Source organism: Leuresthes tenuis, unplaced genomic scaffold (assembly GCF_036924035.1).
Source record: "Leuresthes tenuis unplaced genomic scaffold, fLeuTen1.0.hap1 SCAF_20, whole genome shotgun sequence".
NCBI classification, from domain to species: Eukaryota; Metazoa; Chordata; class Actinopteri; order Atheriniformes; family Atherinopsidae; genus Leuresthes; species Leuresthes tenuis.
This window is the reverse complement of record NW_027325374.1, coordinates 17,279,567-17,307,464: the sequence shown is the minus strand read 5'-3', so window position 1 is coordinate 17,307,464 and position 27,898 is coordinate 17,279,567. Positions and strand designations below refer to the sequence as shown.

The 27,898-nt window shown below is 41.4% G+C and overlaps 1 protein-coding gene across 1 annotated transcript in view; it reads left to right on the top strand.

The window, feature by feature from the left end:
• The first annotated feature begins 1,787 nt into the window (after window positions 1-1,787).
• The window catches only part of shisa9a (shisa family member 9a), a 51,883-nt gene continuing 25,772 nt past the window's right edge, over window positions 1,788-27,898 (top strand). The window contains exons 1-2 of the mRNA XM_072372889.1: window positions 1,788-3,155; window positions 3,677-3,783. Of these exons, the coding sequence (XP_072228990.1) occupies window positions 2,641-3,155; window positions 3,677-3,783 (622 nt within the window). The 5' untranslated portion in view covers window positions 1,788-2,640. The remainder of the gene's footprint in view (window positions 3,156-3,676; window positions 3,784-27,898) is intronic.

Sequence of the window (27,898 nt, the reverse complement as noted above, 5' to 3'; positions counted from 1 at the left end):
CGTATTTTGCATCGATTTTCAACCCTTTGTAATGTTTCGGTGTCTCTCGTTTTTCTTTTTCCACCTCCTTGTACTGTTTTGTTCACAATTTTGTTTGGTGTCTCTGTTCACTTTGTGTTTCATGTTTTAATGCATTCAGGTTGATTTTTTAAAATATAAATCACATTTTCACGTTAGTTTGCATGCATCTATTCAAGTGTATCGGGATGAACCGTGTTTTTTTCTATGATCTTTGCTCATTAGTTAAAATTACCACAGGGACAAGTGGCAACCACTTGTCCCTGTGGTAATTTTCCATCTATTCGTGTACAACAGTTTTCATATTAAATTTGAGTCTCTTTTCTCTGATGGCATAAATGTGGTATTTATGAGTGCAAAACCCATGGGCCCCTGACTACTTGGAAACCTAGACTTGTGTCCAGGAAGCCTGTCAAATTATTTGTCCGTGGATTTAAATGCTCTCATGTTTACTACTTCACTAGTAGATTTCTTTTCAATGTGGTTATCAAAGCAGTCTATCACTATCCAGAGAAGCTTAACCCAAGTGCACAATGGAGAAGGTTGTGGATTGTGGTATTTTAGGTAATTTAGAAACAAGTTTGAACTAATTATGTTACAGCAATCCTGTGACAATTATAATTAAAATGTTAATTAAAAGGTGTTTTCCCTTACCATCCAACATACACATCTGCCGTGAACCGAGCTTCATAAAGGAAACAGTTGCATATCCATATAATCTGAATTTGATCACCAGCCCACAGCTCTCTGTTCACATTATGAGATGGACCTTGGACAGAGGCTGAAGCCTTTTGGGACGATGGAGAGAGGTCATTATCCTCCCATTCTCTCTAGCGATATGAACAAAAAGTCATTATCAGGTTGCTTTCGGACTTATAATGTTGGAATGTTTACAGTTTTTTTCTTACTCACCTTTTCTTTTTTTATTTCCGATGATTTGAATATCCCAGAAGTCTATTCTGCTGTGGAAGCAGCTCCTAACTTTTTCTGTTGCTTTAGGTTACCATCCCTCAGCTATGCTGCATAAGAGAAGTAAAAAAAGGAGTTTTTTCCCTTATCTGTCAGCAAGTGTTTGCTCAGTGAATTGATGGGCTTCTCTTTACTTTAAAGGTTGACCTTCATACAGCACACTGAGATGATTTCATTTCTTGAAATAGCCATTTTTTTGTGATAGCAATTGATGTGTCTTTGCAACAGGCTGCTAGTAACTAAGTGTCTGAAATTACCATTTAAAATATGTTCTTTTCTTTTCTGCTATGTGTAAACAAAACACTGGTTAGGTGCCCTTTTATGCTTGAATGGTTCAGGGGTCAGTGTTAAGAGGCTTAACATAAAAAAGGAATGACACATTCCTCTAAACACGGTCAGGTACAGGGACTGGACTGCAAAAAGCAAACAATTTCCAAAGAAAAATCTTGGAGAACTATAACCCAGAACCACTATGAACTATTTCAACAAAGTCTGTCTCCTTGGAAACAAAATTTAAAGAAAAATGAGGAATGGCTGAAGACCTTTGCATATATAGGTAGGGAAGTAAATCTATAAAGTTTGGCATCTGTAAATAATACTGAGAGTGGGAATTTTTTTTCTCTGAGTATAAAATGATTGTGAGAAAACACGACTGAAAGACATGGATTCCTCCAACAGATGTCCCCCATAAACCTGAGCTGGTCACTTATTCTCATGGTTAAATACAAGTCTTTCAAGTTTTCTAAAATGTTGTGACTTAATATTCAAATTGATAAATTTAATTAATTTATGCAACGAATGTCCGGTAGACTGCACACAATGGAGTCAAATAAATTGAGTTTTTTCCTTGGTGATGTGGCTGTTTTCCAAAACTATTCCTCGGTTTACGCAACTCTGCCAGCCACTGTCTATTGTAACATATTAAGCCTCTTGTGATTTCAGAATATCTCAAATACTGGCACAAGAAAATGCACAAAGAAAGGGGGACTAAGGAGGTGTTGTGGGTGCGCTTCCCACGCATTTCCTAGCAAAACAGAATGGTGATGTGCGTATTTTGGAGCATTTGTAATAATATGTGATAATAAAGCCTCTCTCTCCCCTCTCCGTCTCTTCCTCCAACCCATCCTCTTTCTCTTTCTCTCCTCCCTCGCAGTCTCTCTCCCTCCTGTTTTCCTCCTCCTCTCCTTTTGCGCACCAGGCTCTCCCACCCTCGGCTCTTCTATTCGCTCACTGCGCTCTCCTCCTCGGCGTGGCTTGTGTCTCTGCCTACTCCTGTGCGTAAGAGCGCGCAGATGGATATGTAAACTGATGCACCGGTGAAAACGTGAAATCCGAGCTTGTAAAAGCCTCCCTGGAAGGACGGAAAGATGCGCATCAGGGAGCAGAGGAGTTACTTAGATTAAGTCAAGTTCAGTCCACTGAGATTTTTTTTCTGCGTGTGAATTTTTTTTGTTTTTGTTTTTTAATTTTTTGATCTCTCTCTCTTTAATTTGATGATGACATGTTGGTAAAGATGTTCCTCAGCGCGGATGACGGTGCGTTGCTGTTCGGGTGTATGTTTCTGGACTTTTCCGCCTGTCATGAGCGCGCGCCTTTCCCCCTCTCTCCAAGTCTTTTTATCTCCGCGTGAAGTTGAACAGAGGAGAAAGCAAAATGAGAGGGAAATACTTTCTCCTCGGCTTCTTGTTGCTCAAACTTATGGCTCTCGTGTGCAAGGCTGACGGAGAGCCGGGACTTCTAGGGGGATTCGTTATGATTGCCACCTCCAACGGCTCCAGGGAGGAGGAGAGTGTGTCCGAGGAGACCCCGCACACCGAGGACAAATGCCGGGGCTACTACGACGTGATGGGTCAGTGGGACCCACCATTCATCTGCAAAACGGGCAATTATCTGTACTGCTGCGGCACCTGTGGCTTCCGCTTCTGCTGCTCCTTCAAGCACTCGCGGCTGGACCAGAGCACTTGTAAAAATTATGACACCCCGGTGTGGATGAAGACCGGACAGACTCCCTACAAAAAAATTAACAAGATGCACGACAGCACCAAAGACAAGACGAACTTAATTGTTTACATCATCTGTGGAGTAGTTGCCATCATGGCTCTTGTGGGGATTTTCACCAAACTGGGATTGGAGAAGGCGCACCGGCCCCAGAGAGAGAACATGTCCAGGTGAGTCCCTCCTTCTCTCAGTGCGCGTGTTTACAAAAATACTTGCGATAGATGCCTATACCCGCGCAGTGGTCTGGAGCACGCAGCGTGAGGTTCATCTGCCCAGAAGTACATCAAATGAATTAACGCGATAAATGAACTCCGACTCGCTTTAAACGCATCATATTTCTCACACTGGCCGTGGTTTCCAGGCAACCAACTTATGACATCTTCTGATTCATGATTAACAGTTGTAGATAGACAGATCTCCACTCCCGGTTATCTCTTCATTATGTATTTTTTTCTGACAGGAGATCACTGTTTTTTTTTTACACTCTCACAATGATTGCAGCGACAGCAGAGTAAATCTCTTTCATTCTTGGGGGGAAATATCTTTTTTTCCACAGTCGGCTGCAGAGCACAGTTTCATGAAAAGATGCAGCCTAACTGAATGATTGAATTAAATATGTTACACAGCTCCTCATGCGTGCACCTCTCTCCTTCCTCTCTTCTTCTCTCCTCTCCTCTCTTATGTCTGACAGGGCCGTCGCCAGTGTGCTGCAGGGCGGGTGTCCAGGTGAGCAGTATCGGGGGGAGGAGGCCCTTGGGATGCATTCACAGCACTTCGTGTCCAGGGCCACAAACCTCCGTGAGTTTTTGGTTATTTCTAAGAGCTTTAAACAACCCATGAAAGGCTGCCATGAAGTGTTTGTGCAACTTAAAGCATCATATGAACAGTGGGATGGGCGTGTGTCAGCAAATAGGCTGCTTCTCCAGCATGTCCGGGTTGGCGGCTCCTGTCAAGTCATCCGCAGCGATGTATGGATGAGAGGGTTTCGGGATCAAGTTGATCGCCTCAGCTGGAGTAAAAAAAAAACCCAGGCTTGCTCCTGTTTTCTTTCAAATGAAAACGCTGGGTTTAGTTTGGATATCTATCTTAGTTTAAATATCCATCCATAACAAAAAAAAAGAAGAGAGAGAGAATATCTTCCTGTCTTCTCTGCAGCTTTTCAAATCCAGCCGTTGTTCACTGTTTTATTTTGGTTTGTGCCCACATGATATAATGAGAGAGAGAAAGAGGGAAGTGGGAGTGTGTGCGTGAGTCGGCAACGAAGAGGTGGTGGTGATGGTAGTGAGTGGCTTGTGTGAAGGGTTTTTGTTGTTGTCTTTTGGAGAGGGGGGAGAGGGAGAGGAGGGTTATGATACAAAGAATGCAATCTATTTCTGCTGCGTCCCGTGGGCTGCTACAGTACCGAGCTTCTTTGTGTTTTTAACACCGGAGATCAAACAGATGAATACTAGCAAAACACACACACACACACACACACACGCACACGCAAATATGTACAGACAGGGCAGACCGAGCATGTAGAGATGATACAAACAGGAGGCGCACAACATTCAGATTCCATCAAAGTTGCATCATCAACCTGTACTTTTTGTGCCAATACAAAGCGCAGATCTGTTCATCATAAAGGTGTCAGAGACAGAGACAAAAAGAAGCGTCCTTGTCGCATTTCTTATGTTGTACATGTCATGCTACACGTGAGTGGCATCTCGTGTGATTCTGGCTGAAATCCTCACACATCAGAGGGACGGATTTCACCTCTTTGAGTGGAATTTTCCACTCTGGCGCACATTTTACAACAGAGTTTAAAACCATAAACTGTAATTGTGACATTAAATTATGAAATATTAATATACTGAGAATATACTTATCATATTGTTGTGATGTGATATCAGCTGATAAAATAACAACATAATGATTGCAAATTGGGGACTTTGTATGATTTTTACACTCTTTTTCAACAGTACTTAAAGTAACTGAAAGACAGGGAATAAATGTAAAAGCAGAGGTTAATTATTTTCACAGCAATATTTTTTCTTCAAGTTTTCCATTGATGTCATGATGATATAGTTATCATGAATGCCTTTACCCAAATTAATAGGAAAACAAAATAATTGGATGGCAGTGTTTCTCTATGTCCGATACATCACAAGCTGTGTCAAGAGCAACACCCAATTTCTATTTGTACAATTCCTCTTAATTTCAAATTATACATCTGGAAACTTTGTACAATTTACAGTATTATGCGATTACAGTTGAATCAGGAGGAGTATGTGTTAGGAAGTAGTTGGTAGAGGTTGGGAGCTGAGTTTCTGCTGCTGTTTGTGAAAATGAGATAATATTACAATCCTACAACAGCTTCCCTGGCTAACAGTGTGGTGACATAACCCTTCTCAGCATGAAGCACTACACCCACAGAAGCCATCGAATTCATAAAGAGAGCACATCTCATGAAAAATAGGGGAGGAGGGGGTGTGGGGTGGTGTGTTTTTTTTTCCCTTTTCTTTTCTTTCAGTAGGGGTGGCAGAGGCTTCCTGGAAAAGAGATCAATGATAAGGCGCATTCAGCCGGTGTCAGGGTCTGCTCAAGCCTTTTTTTTCCCTTGCAGCGTGGCCTTTCACCTCGAGGACGAGGCTGTGGAGCAGCGACTTTTGTTTGCAACGCGGAACCTGGTCCCCTGAACCCTCTAATCCTCAGGCTTGTGTGTAATAATGTGGAATGTTATTAACCTCTGTCATCTGGCGGCATCCTGCGCCGGCGATCACCTGTTCGGGTCCGTCTCCCGGAGGTGGAGGCCGATTACCACGGTTGTAGGAGAGCAAAGGAATTAGATATGGATTTTGCTGGATGTGGATGTGTTGTTTTTAACTTCAAGTGATTAACAGAAGGTAAATAGACTCAAAAGGGCAAGGTGGTCAGAGTGCAGCTATGAATGCAAAGGACAGATGGGGGAGGTGGGGGATGAGTGAGGAGAGCTGTAATTACAATGTAAAGATAATTGTCCAGGTTAAAAGGCCTGGTTGTGCATATGTTTGTACAGACAAAGGGAGTTTGTGCAAACCTAGAGCAGGATTGCGCTTGAATATCTATTCCTAGTGCAAACCATATTGATTGTAGCTTATGTTCAGATTGCCCTATTACTGGCATCAGTGATTCTGCTCTGACAGGCCTCAGCTTCTGATATACGGGAGAAAATTCCTTTGGGTCAGAAATGTGTTTGTCTGTGCAGGAATCAACTTAAAACCAGCACTGCTTCATCATTTATAAGTTGTCTAGAGAGGTATAGAACAACAAGCAACCCCTACATTAATAATTCATGCTTTGCTGTGCAGTGTTAATTCTTGATTATTATCACATGAACTACATAAGTGAGAAACACTCAGTATCAATATATAACACCCCAGCCTGAGGTCTGGGTTTACTTTGTGTAGGGCTCCCCACGCATTTCCAGCCAGGGCCCCCCATAAGCTCCTGCAAATTTGCAAATTTGAAATGAACGCTTGGGTCACGTTGTGAACCAGATGAAGCCAACCTGCAAATTTCCCCAGCTGGGCTGGCTTAGAGGCTTTCATGTCGTCTGAAAACCTGGAGACTTTGTTTGAATCTTTGAAAGGCTGAGAAATCCAGCTTCTCCTCACTTTCAGCATCAAAGGGAGGAAGAGACAAAGAGAAGAGGAAAGGAGAAAGAGTTGGAACGGGGAAGGAGAGAAAAGGTACAAAGCGAGGAGTCAAACGATCTCGTTGGCAACTTCCAGACTGCTGACAGTGATCATTCTTGAAGGACAGGGCTTTGGATCTGCCAGACGTTCTACATTAATGCTTTGTCAATGGAATTCAATGAAAAAGTCTTAAAGCATCTAGAGCCATTACCATCTAATTCAAGGTTACTGTGACCAAACGTTTTAGCACAATAAACTCAAAATCTTCCTCTTAAACCGCTAATCTCTTTGTTACCACACCTACTGTATAATCTAACAAATGTGTTAGCTGTGAAGTTTAATTTGAAATATGTAGTTATCCCTATGAATTACTCCACTGAACACATCCTCCTGGATGAAGAATGTACCTCTATGTTCTGTAATTGTCATTTTGGGTCTCACACTAAAGAGCTTTAGGTGGGCAGCACTATCTTATGAAGACTAAAGACACACAACATACACATTTCTCTGTATTCACAACTCAGTTCACCATTTGCACCTTAATTACCTTCCAGACTGTTATAATCTTTTCCTAAACACTCAGAGTGGAGAAGGATGAAATTTTAATAGGTAATTGCTTCTGAGATAGCACGGCAATGAGAAAAGACGGCGTCTGCAAAATACTCCTGCTCTGGTGTATATGTGTGTGTGAGTGCATGTACGAGTTGGCAAAAGAGTGTGCACGTGCACAGTGGGTATGCATTGGATAAATGACTTTTTTATGCGCAGCACAAGGCTGTCAAAAGAAGTTGTACATATCCTTCGTTAAAAGAAGGTGACTGTGTGACCTCGTCTTCCCAGCTGTCATCCGAGCCTTCAGCATGTCACATCTGATTGCAGAGTGTCAGAGCCAACCTACAGTCGGGCCGGAGAAACAAGCAAAAAGAGGCTGTGAAGGAGAAAATGACAGAGCTGGTAGGTAGTTATCTGTGAGGCTTCAGTCTTCGTTTGAAGCTGCTATTCTGTCCTTGTGTTCAAACACGAAAGACAAGCACAGCTGAGGTTCTATCCCTGACTTTTACACTCAAATCCCACCGGAGTGACATCCACTATATCTACAGCTAATTTTCTGTCACTCGCCGAGGAAAATATTTGTAACATTTTTTAATTTGGTCTGGTTATGATGATAAGTCACTCCATTCAAACCATCTGCCTAATATTATCTAGCCCCCCACTCCTAATGCTGCTAAAACACCTCTGCCTTAGCAGAGAACAAACATTCCAATTCTAAGCAACCTCAGCTGTCTGGCACTATGGCAGTGTTGGTGAATCGTTTTGTCCTCTCGGTTGTTATATCATTTAGTATGTGTTCATGACCCCAGAAAGTAACCGAATCATTATGATAGGCCAACCAAAACCAGATTACACGGAAACGTGTCAGTCCAACCCGACCCGGATGAAATCAAACTTCTCAAAACTGGATTAACACACCCAGAAAAAACGGGGCTCCATCATTTTGCATTGTTTTGCCAAAAACAGCAAAGTGTAAGTGTACATTAATACAGCCAAATTCCCAGTAAAGCTGCTCACCCTCGCATAAAGTTTCTTTTGTCAGAGATTGTGAGTAAAAAAATGAACCCATTAAGACTACCTAGTCCAAATAACTAGTCAAGTTGACCTGTAACTGTGGCTCATTTTAACTGTCCGTGCAAATGTGGATCAGGATTGTTCCAGTGCATCCTGCAAATGCTTGATCATGTTAGCCAGGGGAGTATCATGCCAAAGCATGTAATAGTGGACATGCCTGTCCAGCACTGGATACCATGTGCCATGTTTTCTCTTGCTTAGGCATGAAAACCAGATGCCTCACCCAGTGAGAAGGGATGAGGCATTACCAGAGAAGGGACATTCAAATTGTTGACTTAGTCATTAAAAGGGTTGCAATGACACCACAAACAGGTTGCCACATTAAGACAGACAACAATGCATGTTCATACTCACGACTACAGTCTAATAGGACCCTCGTATCATCCAATTTGGACGGTGGGAGCAAACTAGAACACACAGAGGAAACCCATAGAGCCCCAGGGAAAGCATGCAAACTACATACAGAGATGATTAAAACCCCAAACCTGCTTTTAGATTGTGTTTGGTTATCACCCTGCAACCAGATATTGCAAATATAAATCATAGATATGATCCCTTCATGCCAACCCTTAAAAGAAGAAAAAACAAAAGGTAATTTGTACATGAACAGGTCATCAAGTCACAGAAATAAAACCGTTGTCAGCGCTGAGTGTTTTTACGTTGACATGTGCAATCCATGCTCTGCAAATGAAAATGTAGCAACGTCTTCCATGATGCAAGGTAGCCTTATGAAACCCTACATAATGGGTGACTTGGTTGGTTTGAAAGCCTACTAAATCTTGTCCTTCTGAGTCACTTAGAGTCTCACAGCCAGGTTTAATCCAGCTACAGGGAGCAACAAAGCAAAAGAAACAGTAAGTCACAGGCTAAGGCTCCAAATACACAAGTGTCTTCTCCTCCTCTCTAAGGCCTTATTTCTTCATCCTCTCTCTGACTAATTATCCTAATGTGCAAGGCTCTCGGCAGCTCTGGGACGCCATTAGACTCCTGCTTATTAGGGCTCTGAGGCGGAGCAGCCAGCTAGCACTGAGCAACAGCAGACTACTCAAGTTTAGAGGGATGCCGGCCAAGGAGGTGTCACCACAGCCAGGGGAGGAACGGAGATTCGGAAGGGGAAGGAAAAGAAAGGCAAATATATATTTAAAAATGAGATGGGTGAAGTAGAAAATCCAGAGAGGAGGGAATGTTTTAACCTCTTTTCTGAAACCCTACATGTAGAGAGGTGGCAGGTGACACTGAGCTGCTTCCTGTTGGTAAGCACGAGTTTCTTTTTTAGAGGTGATACATATCAAAGTGAAGCAGGCTAATGCATGCTGTCCATCTTTTTCTGTGCTTAGTGTTCTGCATCTTAAGGTGTGTAAAGTGGTAGGCACGGAGAATAACAGAGAATATCCTAACCTCTAATCAGCTGAACACCCCCACCCTTTCTCACAAATAGCAATCAGTTAATTTACTCTCAGGAAGTCTTGCATTTGACAGGTAATTATGTCTGCGTCGGTGTGTGTGCGGGCTCATGCCTATGTTCACCTACATGCTCGTCATATACACCCGCATCTGTGTGCCTGTGTATGTCATACATTGCTGTGCTCTTCAGTGAAATCCTGAGTGCGATAAGGAATATTACATCCATCCATCTTCATCTGGTTCAGTCTCATTTATATTTGACTATCTGTAATGATATAGCACTCGCAGGCAGTCATGGGCTAAGCGCACAGACTCCCCATCTGCATGTTTGAACAGGTGGTTATCGCCACTGGTTTCTAATTAACTGCCACGATAACTCTTCGCAATCAGTTGTTCGAGTTAATGAGTCAAACCTTTTTGCGAATATTGGGATTTTTCCTGAAAAAAAAAAAAAAAGTTTTAATAATTAAAACAGGTAACTGTAAAGTCAATGGATTTAATATTAAAGATAAAGTTAAAAATGTTAGAGGTAACTGTAAAGTCAATGGATTTAATATTTTTGGCAGTGTCTAAAGTTAAAAAATGGAGTTGGATCTATGGAAAAGCTTCCAAGTGCCAATACAGCAGAGGAGCTTATAGGAAAACAGATATGTTCCTTATAACAATAACAAGCTTAATGTCTGCAGTGAAGCAAGGTAAATCTCATAGTGGCATTGTGAGTGTATTTAGACCCCCTAACATGTAAATGTGTTAACACTGTGTAATATGCTTTGTCAAATCCCCTGTAATCTGCAGCTATTTCCCCTCAGTTTTCCCTTTCTCGACTTTTTATAAAATAGCTGTACTCCTCTGTATTGTGGTAATATAGTACCCATATTTTTTAGTTGTGTTCTAAGAGGTACTGCTTGTTTAATTAGGTAAAATACATTAATTTGGGCACCCTCCTGGTTAAAATGACTGCTGCTCAGACTAGCTGCTATAAGTGAACAAAAAGTGACCAGGTTTTCAAAAGGCATAAAGATCACTCTTCTTTTTTTTTTCCCCTTTTGCATTTACAAGGTATTCAAGAGGTAAAAGGATCCGGCTAGTAAACATATTCTGTACCTAGTTTTTGGCTCTTCTTTGGTGGATCCTTGCCCACTCTTCTTGCAAAAGGCTTGTAATAGAGTTATGTATGCAGTGTTCTTCTGAGGTTTGCCCATTTCTTTGGACGACTGATGTCGAACACGGTTGGTGAGGGCAACCATATATCCTGACATATGTTTGCTTATTGCTTTTCACCCTAAACTCTGTAATGAGGACGTGGGAGAGGGTTTTTTTCTGATCCACTAAGGTTTGAACATCTGCTCGAGTCCACTGCCATTTAACACTTTGATTTACCTAAATACAGATAAAATTCCCTTCTGAAAGTTTTCTGGGTCTTCCACACCTCAACATGATGATGCTGTCCCTGCTGGCTTCCATCTTGTAATTACATTTTCAACACGCAGCCTTCTCCTGCTTTGTGTGCAGCTGCTTTGAGGAACCCATGGCTGGTCCATGAATGATTACTCGGAGTATTACAAAGTATGATGATGAACAAACCCATTCAGCTCATGTGTATGCCCACCAAGCTCATTTTTAGTTTTTGACATGATATGAAATGGGGTGTTTTTTAATGGAGTTTGCAGGAAGTGATTGATGACTCTTATGTTAAAATATCTGACCACAATGACCCAGTTACATGAGAAAATATTGTTACAATCTTGACTCTTTAGAGGGTAATTCAAACAGAATTACAGCACCACTTTAGTTTATTTAGCAGGTGTGGGGACTACTGCAGTATATCTTCTGATATTCAACGTATTGCAGGAGCTGAGCTGTGTTTTCACCTCTCCATATGCATATATTCTGAAAGTCTTGGCTCTAAAACAGAACAGTCTGTTTTGGATGAACCGGCCAAAGCAACAGATCACTCTCCATGTTCCCAAACTAATGATAGCCCTTATTTTCTTCTCTATTTCTTATGCACACACATACATATGCACACCAAAGGATGCCTACACGTGTACAATCTCCACATACACACTAAAATTCTGTTCCAGGCCTGTGCAGCCCATGGGAAGCCGGCAGATTTGCTTGGCTAGATGACTGAAGCCACCAGCGTTATAAGCAAGGAAAGCTCACGCTGAGACAGCACATTTGAAACCTTCCCCTCCTCCCCAAGCATTTTCAACCCCCCCCACTGATATATATGATATGTATGCCCATCACCAAGCTCAGGGCAAAAGTCTTCAGAGACTGAGCTCCACCCGTTTGTCTCTCTTTTGCCTGCAGGCTTCAGTATGGCCTGGCTCACTCACCACCTTGCCCCGAGGAGGTCAGGATAGTTTGGCTTCGTTCCTTCTGCTCACCCTTCCATCTTCATACATGCATATGGACACTCACAAACAGTAAAACACACTGTCATGGACAGGCTTACATTCCCTGCTCCCTCTGCCGACCCCCCTCCTGAAGGGCACTGGCCCATGGAAAGGAGACATGTGGCTGGGTGAAATGCGTCACGATGCCGGGCTCTCGCTCGACAGATCTTGTGCCTCTCTGCAAATTACCAGCCTGCAACGGCTCCCAAAAACAGAGATGGAGTTTTGTTTTTGTGCTGTTCTGATTGCAGCAATCACGCCTGTCTCAGCTCCACTTGGCTTCTGGCCACTGTTTCCTTTTCACTTGGCATTTTCTCCCTCTTACGGCAGGATTTGGTTCCATCTTTTTTTTTCCCCTTTCTACACTTTAGTTTTTGTTGTAGATTAGACTCCCAATTTTATCTTGAGAAAAGCAGAAGTGTGTCTCTGGCTTACAATTTGGTGTGTGTGTATGCAGCAGGGTTGAAATGTTCAGAAAAACATACTCAGATTATTTTCTTATGTTTTGTGCAGTATATCTGGGAATGATCAAAGTCTACAATTGTGCAACAGCTCGAACTCCTTGACGGATTTAGACTATAAGGCTGAACTCTTTTTTTTCTTTTTCTTTCAGGACTTTTTCTTTCAGAAAAGGTCAGAGTAGTAGTTTGTGTTCATTTTGCCCATCCTAATGCTGTTAGAGAAAGGATCACACAGACCAGAGGGTCAAGGAGAGCAAACTGACTGAATACGTGATAGTAATGGTAAGAGCTATAACTAACCTCAAAAAGGTTTGAACATAAAAGATGGTTCTTTATCATTTCCATCTTTGAATGAATGGTGGGAAATGTTAAAGCTTATTTGCTTTCTTACTAGACACTTAGATGAGACAATTTATACCATTCTGATACCTTGCCTCTGCTGCCATTGAAATTCCATACTATTGTGCCATTTAGGATGCCAACCTATGAAAATTTTTTTCTAGAGCATCAACATAACAAACAAAACAAATTAAAAAAATACGGTGGTTGGTTAGCTTTACTTTCAGTGACTCTTCTAAGTGTCATACCTGTATATGCTGACCTAAGCTTGTGATCAGGGTGGCATTGCAGCGCCACTTGAGAACTTGAATGTCACGTGCATCCAACAAGTTTCTGTACTTGGCCTTTATGCGTGGAGATTTACCCAAACTCTGTGAATCTTTTCACACACTGTAATACCAAAAGCAAGCAAGCCAAGTGCCAAAAATTGTGCATTGATCTGACAAACGCCATAAGCATTTGTTAGTTGGCTTGGTTATATGAAGGCAGTCGGTTTGCATCATTTTTCCAAGTTAGCCAATTGAACTTTACAGTGCAATATTATGCACTGTAGATGTTGAAAGACCAACATTCTTTGCAACTCTGGGTGGAATTTTGCACAAAGTGGTGAGCCATGACCCGTCACTGCTTAGAAAGGCTAGAGCTTTGGTGGATGCTCCTTTTATACCCAATCCTGACACCCTCACCTGTCACCAATCAGCCTGCTCATTGCAGAATCTTCGGCAATGGTGTAACTTGTATACCTTGTAAACTTTTCTTCTCTATTTTGCTCTCTTCCAATGGAAAATCATTTATTTGAGGTTCTGCTTGTTAAATCAAGATTCAAACCATTAACCAAATTACCAATTTAGGTTTTAGTTTAATTTTGGAACCTTTCTGAAAATCTTCTGTCCGAGTTACTAGCATAATTCATTTTCAAACACAGTTATCTGTCTGTAGTAATTTAGCAGCAACTTTCTTATGATGAACATATTTGAGTCAATTTATTAATGGAATCATAATGCTGCAGCAGATCCCCTGCATCAGCATTCATAAAGGGAGAAATGGTCTTTGTGTGCATTATCAGTTTGAAAGCTGGCATTTTGGATTCAGAAAGGAATCTGAAACTCACAGACTTAATATGGAAATTAGGGTTGTTTTCCTGCCCTTTTATTGGCCACTGTGTTTCCACTCATACATTTATGCAAATGCCCCATTTCGGTGTCTTCTCATCAGATCACAGATGGCAACATGACACCCTGTCCGCACACAAAGCATCTTAATGAGCTTTATAATCCCAAGGGGCCTTACCTTATTGGAAAAGCAGTGAGCACATTAATATATTTTGCTGCTCAGAAGTGCAAAGCATAAACTACACATCACATGATGAAGCATTAAACTTTTATTTAGTTTGGGTAGCACACAGTTGCATTCAGATTTGATACCGGACAGCAACTTATCATTCAACTCTGTACGTCTTTACTCATTTGACGATATGATCTCCAGTGGTATTCTTTCACCATGCAGAGATTGCAATTGCTCTGAGCGTTACGGTGAGAGGACAAATTCCAGAGAAGTTTAAGAGTCATGCATCCAGAGGGAGAGGTACCTTCAGATGTCACTGTCAACCTCCCCAGCAGGCAGCGATTGAATCAGTCAACCTCAGGAGTCTTTGGAAATAGAAGTAGAAGAAAGCGCCTCTTCCCCACCACACCCCCTGCTCTCCTGATCTACAAAGCCTGATAGAGTATAGTTGTACATGCAAAGTCTTCAAAGATATAGAGAGAATGTGAAAGCACTAAAGTGAATGAACAAAAATGAGATGAGTGCTAGTGGAGGGCACAAGATGGGAAAAGACCGATTGTGAGAAAGAAGGAAGATTGGAGGTGACTGAGCGGAGGCTGAGGCTGTTTGACGTGTGAAGAACTCTGTATCTAAGCCCATCGATCTTCCAGGCCTCTCCTGCTATGAGAGAGAAAAGACACAGCGTTGATAGGATTCAGCCAAAGCCCCCTGTTGCGTTTCGCCTTTGAGAACACAATGGCGGCATTCTTTTGTTGTGGCAACGTGACTCCTCTGTGTTCTAAGCCCACAGTTGCTGTTGCATCTGCGACTCTGTTGCATGTGAAATGCGCATGGGCAGTGTTGATGTGACTATGGCAGGTGCGTGAGTCCTGCACAGATTGTATGAAGAAGATGAGGGATAGTTATGTCATAGTTTTGCTGGTGGACAATGAGAGAGAGTTTAGTAGGAGGACAAAGATTCAGAAGACAGTGACTGGTGTTTGGAGTGCAATACTGATATGAATGTTGATACTTTAAATGAATTGCTCGTTCATCATGTACCTTACCAAATTAGTACCACTTTTGATTTAGATGTCCTTCCCCAGTAAGCATTTAATGTTACAAAAATTGATTTCTGGTGCTACTTGGCTTTATTGCACATTTAATTGGTTGGCCATAAAAATAACATACTATCTAAACCATTTGCTTCGTGAATGCACATCACAGTGCTTCAACTCTTTCTCTTGGCTTTGCTCAAACCCCCAGAAAAATGTCTCAGTTTATTAAAATTGCATATTGAGAATTGAAAATGTCCCTTCGTAAAATAGACCATCACCTTTGCCTCAGTTACTTTGCATGGCTCTTCTTAGTCCATCTCTTCGTTCACCTTTGCTCACTACTGACTCTGCTCCACAGCACAAAACGTCGCAGTTTCACAAAAAAAAGGTTCAAAGAAATGTACAATGACAAAGTTCTACTTACTCTGTCTCCTCCACAGATACAGATTTAGTTTAGGTTTTATCACCTAACACCAAAATTGCACATGTTCGTGTTCCTATATCATGATGTACGCTATCCATATATCAGGTCTTGTTATTGGTAACATGTAGGTATCATCCGTCTTGATCTCACCCCATGCAGAGTCAAGTATTCCAACAGCACTGACAGGCTTGTGAGTCATCCTCCAAAAACTTAACAGCACACAGCCCTCAGTGATGACACCACTTGTTGGTCTAATGCTAACTGGTTGAAAGTTAGCTTGAGCCAGGAGGGGGCTGACCACGGATTTTTTCACAAAGCGTATGGGTGAAAAGCACAAAAACCAGCTGCACTGGCAAATCCTCATTTTTGTCCAGTGTGAGCTCTGTCTTTCCCACAGCAGATCAAAGCTGAAGATCCAACTAACACCAACACAACAGCAAAAAAACATTAGAGCAAAAATGGTATGACACGCAGACGTCGTTGGCAAAAAACCAATCCCTCACTAGTGTTCATTTGGCCACAAATGCTTAAAAAGGAGGAAGGAGGGGACAGTGGAAGGTGTTAATCCACGGTCCCTCCTGCAAAAGTTCACTAGATTGCAAACAGATCTTGCGAGTGAGCAAATGACAGCTGCGTTGCTCCACAGCTCTAAATGCAGCAGTTTCATCATCAAGGCTCAAAAATTGTATGATTACATTTTCCTTCCTCTATTTTCCTAAACAGTTCGAGTTTTGATTGATCAGCACGCCATTATGCTACATCTTCCGTGCATGTTTAACATGTCCCAAATTCCCCCACTTACAAGTGTTAATTTGATCTCAAAAACTTAAATGGAGGAAGGAGAGGATGGCAGAAGGCACTAATGCATTAACCTTCATGCAGCAGATTGCAAGTTGGCCCCAAGTCCACAATTTGATCTGATTTGTTCCCTAACGTTTGTTACAGATGAAGATGTCTGCATTCATGAATGTTTTTGGAACTGTCTCTGCACTGCAGGTTCAAGGTGGGAATGTGCAGCCGCGTCAGAACTTCTTCCTTTGTTCATGTTGTGTATGTTGTCGGCTGTGACGTGCCTTTTATGTAAAAATATCATCTGAATGTGTGATCAGGGTTAGAAACTAGAAGATGTCATTTAAAAACTCACCCTCACCCCACACACAAGCGCAAGTCCTTTCAGTGCACAAGTCTAATAATTAAATTTTCAAGCCCCGTGGCTTTGCAAAACCTACATGACAGTCTTCATGAATTTTTTACTGTGCAGGGGTTTTGAACGGTCAAAACCCGATTCAAGTTCAATCTTTAGGCGGATGAGTGTCAAGTCACCATTGAGCCTGAGATTCAAATCAAGTCTCTATTTTCTGGCTGATTACAGATTTCTATTTTTGTATGTTTGTGTGCATCCATATATGCAGGGGTTTATGTGCTTTGTGGTTGGGTACACCACAATGTGACATGTTACATGCATACTGCTGAGTTCAAATCTTTCACTTTAGCTTTCTTTGCTTTATATTATTTCAGCGTCATATCGGATTTCATCTCACTGTACCTCTGTCATTTAGTCAAGCTGCATGTTTGTATTGATTTTAATCTGCTTGTTCAATAGATCCTCATCATCAGCTACTTCCCCTCCACCTATCTATTTTTTCTTTTAAAATCCACAACCTCCCTCCTCTCTTATTGAATGCGTTGTTCCGCCAGCTTTTTCAAAGCCCTATATCAACAGTTAAAAGGCATAAATGATGTATAAGTCATTCCATTCCACACAGCAGTGTGTGCTCAACAGATTAGATTTATGTGCAATCGCCTCTTTTGACCCTCAATATCTATCGCCTGCTACTTTGCTCAATTATAATGCTTCTGGCAGCATTTGAGACTTTTGTGTGTATTTGTGAGAAAAGCTAAGTAGAAGTCTGTCTGGTTTGGACCTTGAAGTTAATTAAATCAATTTCACAATTCGAACACTTTAAAACATGCAGGCATAAAAGCATTTATCAATCGAAAAATTATTAACATATCTTTGTAAATCAAGTAAGGCTATGATATGGTTTCATTAACGCTGTTGAGTAATATACAAAAATGCTGACTAAACACCTTCTCTCAGTTGAGATTGCCTGATCATAGCATAACGTATGTAAATTTGAAACATCGGCCGAGTTTAGCTTTTTGTTTTCTCTCCATGTTAAAGAAGTATGCACCTGTAAAAGAAATACATAGCATTTTTCAAGTTTGGAGGATGTTTTATTCTTTAGTCTTTCCCAAGAGAAAACACAAATGAGAGGAAAAGAAGTGGTTTAAAAGGTAGCTTATAGTCCCAGGGTCCCTTGTTTCCTCGTTCCATAATGACCATGTTTTGTGTTCAGGTTCAATTTGACCCACTTTGAGTTAAAATACCCTCTCATATGTCAATGTTTAGTTTTTATTTAGCTTTGTTTGTATAGGAGAAAGACAACTTCATTATACAACTCTAAAGCCGGTGAAGATAGAATCCGGAGAGCACAAGAATGACTCAGAGTGTTTATAGATGAGCTCCAAACATTAGCTAATGAAATGATTGTTTTCAGAGAGAAGGTGATAGATGGAAAATAGTTTATATGGTGAGCAGCCAGAGAAGGTTGTTTTTTTAATTTATCATCAAACCTAGAGTACAATGAGTAACCTGAGGTTGTAACCAGTGTTGACTTGTTGTTTGCAGTTCTTTTTTTTTCAGCAGCATAGCTCATTGTATGTGAGTCACCAAGGATGTGTTAAGATCGCTTTCTCTACAAATTCCGTTTTTAACCTCATCAACATGTACATACGATTGTTTCTTATGTGTTACACGACATATAATGAGCAAAACTTGTGTAACAATGGAAGGACTAAACCTGACCTCTTGCTGGGCGCATACACATGTAAATGAGAGGATAGTTAAAGCTAGTGGAGAAGTGTGGAGCAGTGCTGTAAAAGCGAGGCCAAGCGAAGAGGAGCAGAGTTCTGCTGGCAGGCAAGCAGTGCACTCCTAAAACTGTAAAAAGCAATAGAATGTGAAAGAGAGTGACTACATTATCATCTTGATACTTTCACTTGCACGCAGCCTTGGATAATTTAGCTTCTTCTTAAGAATTGCTCCCTGTTTCAAACATGTACACTTGGATTAATCCAGTATAGGAGGCACCAAACAGCCGTGCAAATTTAAGGCTGTGAGAGGCAAAAGCTTTGAAATGTACAATTTTGAGGATTTTTTTTGAAGGCTATAAGAATTTTTTTATTTTTTCTCTGTTGATTTAGTATCTAATTAAACATTTTCATGATCAGTCTGGTCTCAGACGCTTGTGGTCTTTGTCAATACAACTTCATTTGATGTATTTTCAGTTAAGGTCCACTTTAGAGAAAAATAGACAATAAAACAGGTTGTGTCTTTGCAACGGGGGTCCACGAACCAGTCAATGCCACAGATGATATCACAGTGGTAATGTCCATTTATAGTGAACAAACTATGGTTGTAGGTTCCTTAGTTATTACTTCTGCAGTTCTGTTAGCTCCAAAAACCTTTTTACAGTATTAAAACGCATAAGAGTAGAAAAAGAAACAGAGTGCAGGGTACAGCCAGACAGAGCTGCCAAGCACCATTTGTCTTATCTTAGCTTATTTGTACTGCAATTGTATAGTTCACAGCTTTTTTAATTTTTTTAAGGCTGTGTTTATGAAGAAGATTATCCTTATTTCCCCCAAAATATGTTATCCGCTGTACATCTTCAACCTGCATATATGTATCAATATCAGACTGAGAGGAGACTCAAACACATGAAGAGGAATAATTGATAACCTCTTGCAATACATCTATGCAGTCCTGCAGTGACAGCATTACTATCAAGTGGTTGACTTCTGATTAAATTTACAACACGTCTTAAAGTTTTATGGTACACCTTTGGTTTGAATGTCAACATGAAGTTGTAAGACTGCACATTTGCTTTGCCAGCCACCACCAGAGCCAGGACCTCCACCATCCCAGCATTAGCGCGATCCTAAATTATTCAATGCTTCTCTGATTGCATTTGCCAACTGACATCACAGGTTTCTCCATCGCCACGCCAACACTTTATACACCAGCTACCCATCTGTGGTTGATGGAATTCCAGAACCGTTTTATCTACAAGTTTGGCCATCACTTAGCTTATTTATTTTTCTGGGATGATTTGCTAACAGCAGGCATGGGGCACAGAGGTTGATGGAGGTAAATAAGCAACGGAGAAAGAAAGGAAGAGGGAGCTAAGAGAGCGACAGAGACTGATGCTGGCTAAACTGTGTTTTCATGGAGGATAATTTTTCTCCCCAGAAGGCAGTGATTGGCATTAATTACCCAACAGGTGCTAACAGCGACGAATCTCATAATTAACCAGTTTAGATTTTGTTCATTTGGGAAGGCATGAGTATGAAGCAGTGGGTGGGGAGGCTTATGCGTGTGCTTGTATGGCAAAACATGTGCTTAGTGTGTGTGTGTTTGTGTATCCATGGGGGAATACAGAATTGAGAGACAAAATGAAAAAACTATTTCAGACAGAGAAAAGCAGGATGCAGGTACTGTAAGTGTGCGTGCTGCTGATTTCTCTGCTGGATGTCTGCTTCTTTTGAGGATTCGCGACGCTCTCCTTTGATCTGCTGATCTTACAGTTGTAGCTTTTTTGTTCACTGCATCTTGGGTCGATGAGTGAAACATTTGTAGCCAAACCTCACTGAAGATATCAGACCTTACAAATGGAAATATACAAATGAACATAATGATAAATATAATATGAATTAAGAAAATTTAAAATTCCTTGCAGGGAGGGACTCCTCTCGATCTGTAACCAGACATAACTATATGCCTTTTTGGGATGTTTCATCAGACTTTTCCTGCAGACTTCTACAGTTGTGTCATGATCTACGGGTTTAGCTATTTTTCTTGTTTCTGGATTTTAATTTGGACTTTGTCTTTTAGATGATCACATTCTGGGTTTTAGCTTTACTTCCTCTTTTATTTTCATCCTGTTGACATTTGCCTTTGATTTATCATTAGTGTATATATACTACCAGGTTTTCTTCCTTCAGCATCAGCTTGTAATTGTGTTGTTGGATTTCTCTTTTTGGACTTTATGCCACTGTGGCACTTTTATAGTTTACTTAATGAAGGTTTAAGATTTTTTTTTATCTACCTGCCAACTGCCTGTGAGTCCTACATTTGGGTCCACACCTGTCCTTCATTTGTTTATATACTGTCAGGTTTTCTTTGTTTATTGCCAGCTTGTCATCATTGTCATTGTGTGTTGGTCTTCGTCATGCTAAATCTAGTTCGGTGTCTGCCTTGCCTCATGCTGCATGGTATTGCTGCATAGTAATTTGGGAATTCTGTTTTTGGACTTCCTTGCATTGCCGCATTTTTGGTTTTGTGTTTAGTTAATGACAATTTATTAATTTCTCATCCACACACCAAATACCTGTTGCAGTGAGTTGTTGTTGGAGGAAGTGAAAAGCAGGATTAGATAGGCAGGAAACTGGAGAAAGAAACTAGTAAACTTTATTAACCAAAGACAAACCCTTAAATGCTGTCAAGGATGTAATGTAGGTGAGTAATGAGTAATACAGAACAGGCGGTGACTTCGTGATTTATGCAAAAATAAGGGTAGCTGAGGACATCTAGGGACAAATGCAGGAAATTGCATAAAAAGCAGGAATTACGCAATGAAATAAGAAATCAAACATTCGCCCATTCGTTTTCTATACCTAGTTTATCCAATTCAGAATTGTGGGGGATGGCTTGCTAGAGCCTATCCCAGCTGCCACTGGGAGTGACATAGTACACCCTGGACAGGTCGCCAGTCCTTCACAGGGCCACACAGACAAACAAGACAAACAGCCATGCATGAAACACTAATTAACCTAACATGGATGTTTTTGAATGGCAGGAGGAAGCTGGAGAACCCAGAGAGAACCCGTGCATACACGGGGAGAACATGCAAACTGCACACAGAAAGGCTTTAGCCGGGATTTAAATCAGGAACCCTCTTGCTGTGAGGGGACATTGCTAACCACCACTAATCAAACATATATAACCATGGGAAAAAAATACACCCATAGACCATAACACTTTGCACTTTTTTGCCTTCCGCAAGTGAAATGCAGATAGATGAGAATAGAAGCATGCATATATGCTCCTGCCATCAAATGACCTCTTAGTGTTTGACGGTTTATGTTGTACGCACAAGAACAAAAGCTGTTCCGGGCCTTCTCCATGTTTTTTCCCTATCATCCTGATTCAGGCTCACCTTATTTCATCTGTCGAAAGAGTGCTCCTGGACTGGTCTGTCTTCCGAGTTTGTGAATGTTTTTTCTACTTCTCTTGGTCCTGCTCTCTCTCTCCAATAGACAGCATTATTTTTTTCTTTTCTATAACCTAAAAAAAAGGGCCATTTTTCACTTGCATTTAGATCTCCTTTGATGGCATGTTGTTGATTTAGCAGCTTTCAAATGCCAAAAAATGCATATCAGAATTAACTCCAAACCTTTTACTCGCCTAACCGATGAAAAAAAAGAGCTCATAGTTGTCCTTGACACATCTTTTAAGCCAATAGTCTAATTGTGTCCACGTTTGTGTCTGTGTAAAATACAGTTCTACATATTAAATAACTATATTTCCTAAATCCTTCATCCAGTTTGTATGTAAAAAACAATGTTTACCTAATATGAGTTTGTACTTTAGTCATGTATTCATTATTTAATTGTAACTCTGAGTTTGATTTGGTAAACTGTTTAAATCAATAACTCTAGTAATGATAGTATTTAGTCACAGTCTTAATATCTCTTAACGTAACTGTATAATACATGTCATCACAGATTAGTGACCCTTGCTAGGAGCTCTGGGTTAGTTTTGAAGGGTTTCTGGCAGCGCAAACAGTGCCCAGCGGGTAGGAGGGGTAGGAGCATAGGGTCGTCCATATGGGGAATTCCTTGTGACCCACTTTTAACCCCCATGCTGTTGCACAGAAGCCATCTTTCGCCTGCCTGCCTCCCCACTCTGCAGCAATCGTCAGGCAGATGGAGGTGTCTTTGTCTGCTCACGCTGGTTCCCTCACACTCCCTGTTGCCAAGACACAGAGCGGTGGAGAAGAGCCGACAGTTGCACTGCCACCCTGCAGGACCATTGCCTTGCTCAGACCCTCACATCAGTGCCATTAAAAACATTCAGATCGTCAGAACATGCAGATCTGTACATGAAACAAAGGCGCATGGAAGGACAAAGCTATTCACATAGAAACAACAGCTCTAAATTGTTGCGCGTAACGGACACTTGCGAGTGCAAGCACCCATGAGACGATACGCACCGATTCATTAGAGCGTGTACATGTGCACAGATAAAGTACATCTACTTGCATGCATCACTGCTGCCATTTCTACTGTTCTTTGTACAGTTTTTTCATTTCTACCCACCCTCAAAGTCTAAGAATTTCTTATAAAGGCACACACACACACACATGCACACTGTACACTTAGCACCATGCCAGTGCTTGTGTTCTCATGCTTACAAATGGAGCGAGACAGTCCGTCTTTCTTGTGTAACCTACTTTTTTTCCTCGCCTCCCTAACTCGCCAAGGGAGTATAGATGTCTTACTTGAGTCGATCCTTGCAGCATGGGCTATCTATAAGCACTGTGTTTAGTTGTTATTTCTAATAATAGAGTGTAATCAAGGCAATCTTTGTGGATGAATCGACAGGTCTTGCGGTGGTGTGTGGGATGAAAATGTTGGCTAATCTGTCCCTCTTCGCACACAGAACCCTCCAGACCTCTCTAGAGATTCCTGATACAATATTCTTCCCCCGAAAAAGCCTAAATATTTCATAAACTGAAGGAAAGCGGGAGACAGGTGTTAGATGCCCTCCTAGATATGTGCATTAGTACTCAATGGTGCAAGGAATGTGTGCTGACCTGCTTTGTCACTCTATTTGGAAAAAAAAAAGAAATTGAAAACAGCAAAGAGACAGGCACAAAAATACTCGGGCTACTTTTGACAACAGATGGACTCGAGGAGCAGGGGACTCAGAGAGAGGAGGAGGCACAGAGAGAAGGATGAGACAGATAAACAGGTACACAAATAAACAGGCACATGGATAAGAGTGTGCTGATGTCAGACTGGCATATGGCTGAAATACATAGGCGGTAGGAGAGAAGAGATCACTCTCAACACCAAGTGTCTCAAGCTGGTCCTGCACTGAACCACCCCCCCGTCAGCCACATACACATCGCAAAACATATGCAGCCTTCGTTAAGTATAAACTTAACTTCACATCACCCCCTGTGAGCAAACAGAAGGCAAAATTACAGTTTTTAGTTAAATAGGGAAAGCAGTATGAGACAGATGCACCTCGCAGAAGGAGTGATGAGCAGGATGCAGTGTGGAACCGTCGCCTTGACACCCTTCATCACTGATGTGTTGTTGAGGAGAAAGAACTCTGCGTGGAATGTCCTTGTTGGGGAAACTCTAAATGCCACAAAGTTATGAGTCTTGGAGCAAAACAAATTACAGCTGAAGATCATGTTATTGAGCAGTTTGGCTTGGAGCCAGTCCAAGGTGTTGTTACATACTTTCTAGAAGCCCTTTCTTTGTTCACCAAACAATAAAAGCCTGCTAATTGCTGACTGGCACTGATTAAATGGCTCTGATGTTGTGTGAACCGCATGTAGCTTAAGCCCTCACCTCTCGCATTTCCCTCTGCTTTTCGCCTGAGTTAAACAATTACGGCAATGCTTTTCTCATCCTGCTGGTGCCGGCTGGCTTCGAAGGGATGAGCAAGGAGGGAATCTGCCTACCGCCCTGCCTCTTCTTTACAGGCCAAGAAAAACCCCTCACAGCTGTGCTCCAACGCTTTAACCTGCCAGGGATTCAGCCCAGGGGCCAGGTGCTGCAGACTTACACTTTCAAACATAAAGCCTCTCTTCAGCAAAGCCAGACTGTGGGTCAGAGACTGCAGGGGAAATACATTCAGAGGTTATGCTTAATTAAACACTATCAGCTATCAGAGTCTTGCCTTGAGTTATTCTGCTGGATTAAGTGTTAAAGGGTGATTTGTATCTTAATTTAGCCCCTTCTAGAAATCAGATACCAGTTTTTTTCCCCACATAACAAAGCTGAATCTAACTGAAGGAGCCCACACTCAGCTAATTTAGAGGCTCATAAACTTTGCCGGAATACATCTTATGTTCTAATGTTATGAAAACCATATTGTCACATTTTTCTTATTGAGTGTATAGAATATACTGACAAGCATCTATTGTCACCTATCTGAAACTCTACGTATGAGCTCCTGTCCATGAAAGGCTCTGATTGGTTAGCTGGTTGGTAAAGCAAGTGCCAGGCTGCAGATTCAATCAGCTGTTTCAGACATCCTTTGAAGTTGTGCTTTTTTCTGGATGTAAAGAATAAACACAGAGGCAATGAAGGAGGCTAGCATTTGGTTGATGTTAGATTATTCAGAAGAAGAGACAGCTGTAGCATTACAAAGCCCCTAAATCGTGGATGTTGGATATCTGGTGCCTCTTACTGCCTGTTCCTGTCACCTCCATATCGCATCTTGTGTAATAGGATGCGTAATATTACATTTCTGAGGATGTGCACAACGTGATCACATGACTGATCTCGTGAACAGTGTGCTGTTACTGCTTCCTGAAAAACAAACGGCCAACACGCTCGCCTTTTTCTCTCATAGACGGCCAAGTGTACAAAGTTTATTTAGTCTCTTCTTCTGTTTTCTTTAAGCTCAGTGATACACTGGCAGGCTTTTGGAGCCTCCAGCTTCATTCGGGGTCTTTTAGAAGCTTTTCTTTCCAGAGGAACTTGGAGAATTAACTCAGATTTTGTTTGGTCGCTTTCTTATTTTGGAGGGCTTGATTGATTAATGCGCAGACAACCTAAGATATTTACTACAATGTAAATAGGTTGCACGATCATCAGTCCTTCCTTTTAACCAAATCTCAAGTCAAAGATGAGAGAACCTAGATGACATCATCAGGCTTATTTTTCTAAAACTGTGGACAGAACCTGACTGAACATCCTTATGACATGTCAGTGTTACTTAATTTAGCTTTACTAATAGAAACTATTCCCAACTTAATGTAATGTTACTTAGTTTAAATCACATATGTTTTGTCATCCTCAATATCTTATCTAACAGGATCTCACAAGAGGCGTCTTTCCCACCTCTCCAGGGTGGTATGTGGGTCGTTACTGCTGACATGTTGTCAGAGGTGTCAGCCCCCCAAGGAGACACACATCATTATCATCACCGTTTTTCATTGCCTCCCTCCTGATCTGTCTGCCTCTGTCTGGCTTGCTTTGTCTCTAACAGCATGTTGCCCTCACTTGATAGAATTCAGCCCCACTGCTGACTCATAACACTGGATGAGGGGAGAGACAACATGGCCAAGAAAGTCAAGATGGCACTGCAGTGGTTGCACCCTGCCAGTCGGGAAGGTCAGAAAGACTCAAATGAGATGAGATTCACAAGAAGAAGATATAAGTTAGTGGGACATAGTAAATTTGCCGAGACATCCTCTTTATGTGGTGAGAATAGAGAAATAATCCTGCCATGGCTTAAAAATGGGGCATTTGGCTAGAAAGAGACAGATGATTGTGGTGAAAAACAACAGGCCCTAGTGTTGTTGTTGACGCTCTGTTTCCTTTCGTGATGCTCCATCATCATGATGAATAAGGGCCCCTCTTTGTCAGTCATGTGCTTTAGCGGAGCAGGTGTTTATTTCTCTGTTTTTGCTGTGTGGCTGTCTCCTTCTGTCTCTGTGGCAAGGTAACTGATGAGCCCCATCACAGGGAGGAACACCCAGTCAGTAAGCACCACAAACGTCTGGCTAAGGCTCTGAGTGCTGATATTAATGAAATCCGAAGAAAAGAAACTATCGAAACTCATTGTGAGGTGTGGGAGTGTGTGAAATGAAAAGACTTTTAAAAGATTAAATTTCAGTTTTGGGAGTAAAGCCGCCACATCATGCAGTTTGGACTCCCTGTACTTGAGTATGTTATTTATCTCATTGTGCACATAAATTGGCCAATTACCATTTTCTTTCTATGTCAGAGTAACAGCTGGTTCCTGATCAGAACAGGTCAAACTGAAAATTGTTCAGTTTCAATAACTTATGGCTAATTTGTCATATTTCAAAAAAGGCCTAGTTCACATGGAGATTAGCACATATTCTTATGTCGAACCAAGACCCAAACAGACACCAAAACCCCAGCTACCCTGTTCACGTGACAACACAAAAGCTGGAGTTTTTCAATATCTTGACTCTGCTTGGAGTTCATGAGAATATTTGTTGCATAGACAAGACCAAAGAAGGTCACAAATGTGAGAGGACTGGGCTTTTCAGGAGGGAGGCCTTAAAGAGACAGGAACTAAAACAGAGCGCATCATACAGAAGGGGAGAAAGGGCAAAGTGCACCATGGGAATAAAGCTTATGTTCTTAAGGATCAAGCATGTTAGCCTTTTCAAGGGTACTACGAAAATAAAATTATGGAAGTAATTGAGCGTAATAGGGGCTCTTTAAATTAAATCCAATTACCTTTGAATTAATTGTACATATTAGATTAGATTGGATTAGATTAGTGTCATTGCATGAAAAAAGACAACCTGAGGTGCCGCAGATGCAGCATAACCATTTTTTCTCTCCTGATATGTCTACTAAAGCTTTTCCTCAATTACAAAATCACTATACTTCATGCATAGAAATCATTACAGTCCCTCTTAGGTCAGGTAACATGATGCCTGGAACTACTGTGCTGCCACGAGTCTATAAGTCAGTGGTGTAAAATAAAATTGACGAAATCACGGAAAAATTGTGGAAACAGAATTGTTACAAAGCAAAGAAACTTTATTTCGCGTGAACGGTCGGTAAGGTCAGATCTAACACCTATTTTGTGGCAGACGCTGTGTGCAGAAATCCCACGGGAAAGTACATACGGACTTCTTGTACCTCATGATTGGTTTGCTGTCGTAATACTTTAACTTAAAGCTAAAGTGTTGCTCACTGCCCAGTGAAGCACAAGGCTATGTTAGGGCTTGATTTCTTGTTGATAAAAATTGCAGTTATTAGATGTTATTCTGCTTATCCTTTTTTCTCGCACATTCTGTTTTATACCTGTTATTCTCTCACACATCGGTCAGCGCTCCACAGGACAGAAGACTTATGGTTTCAACCATCTGATAAACAGGCCTTTTTTAAAAAAAAAAGAGGTATTATTATTTTTTTTTTTGCCTGT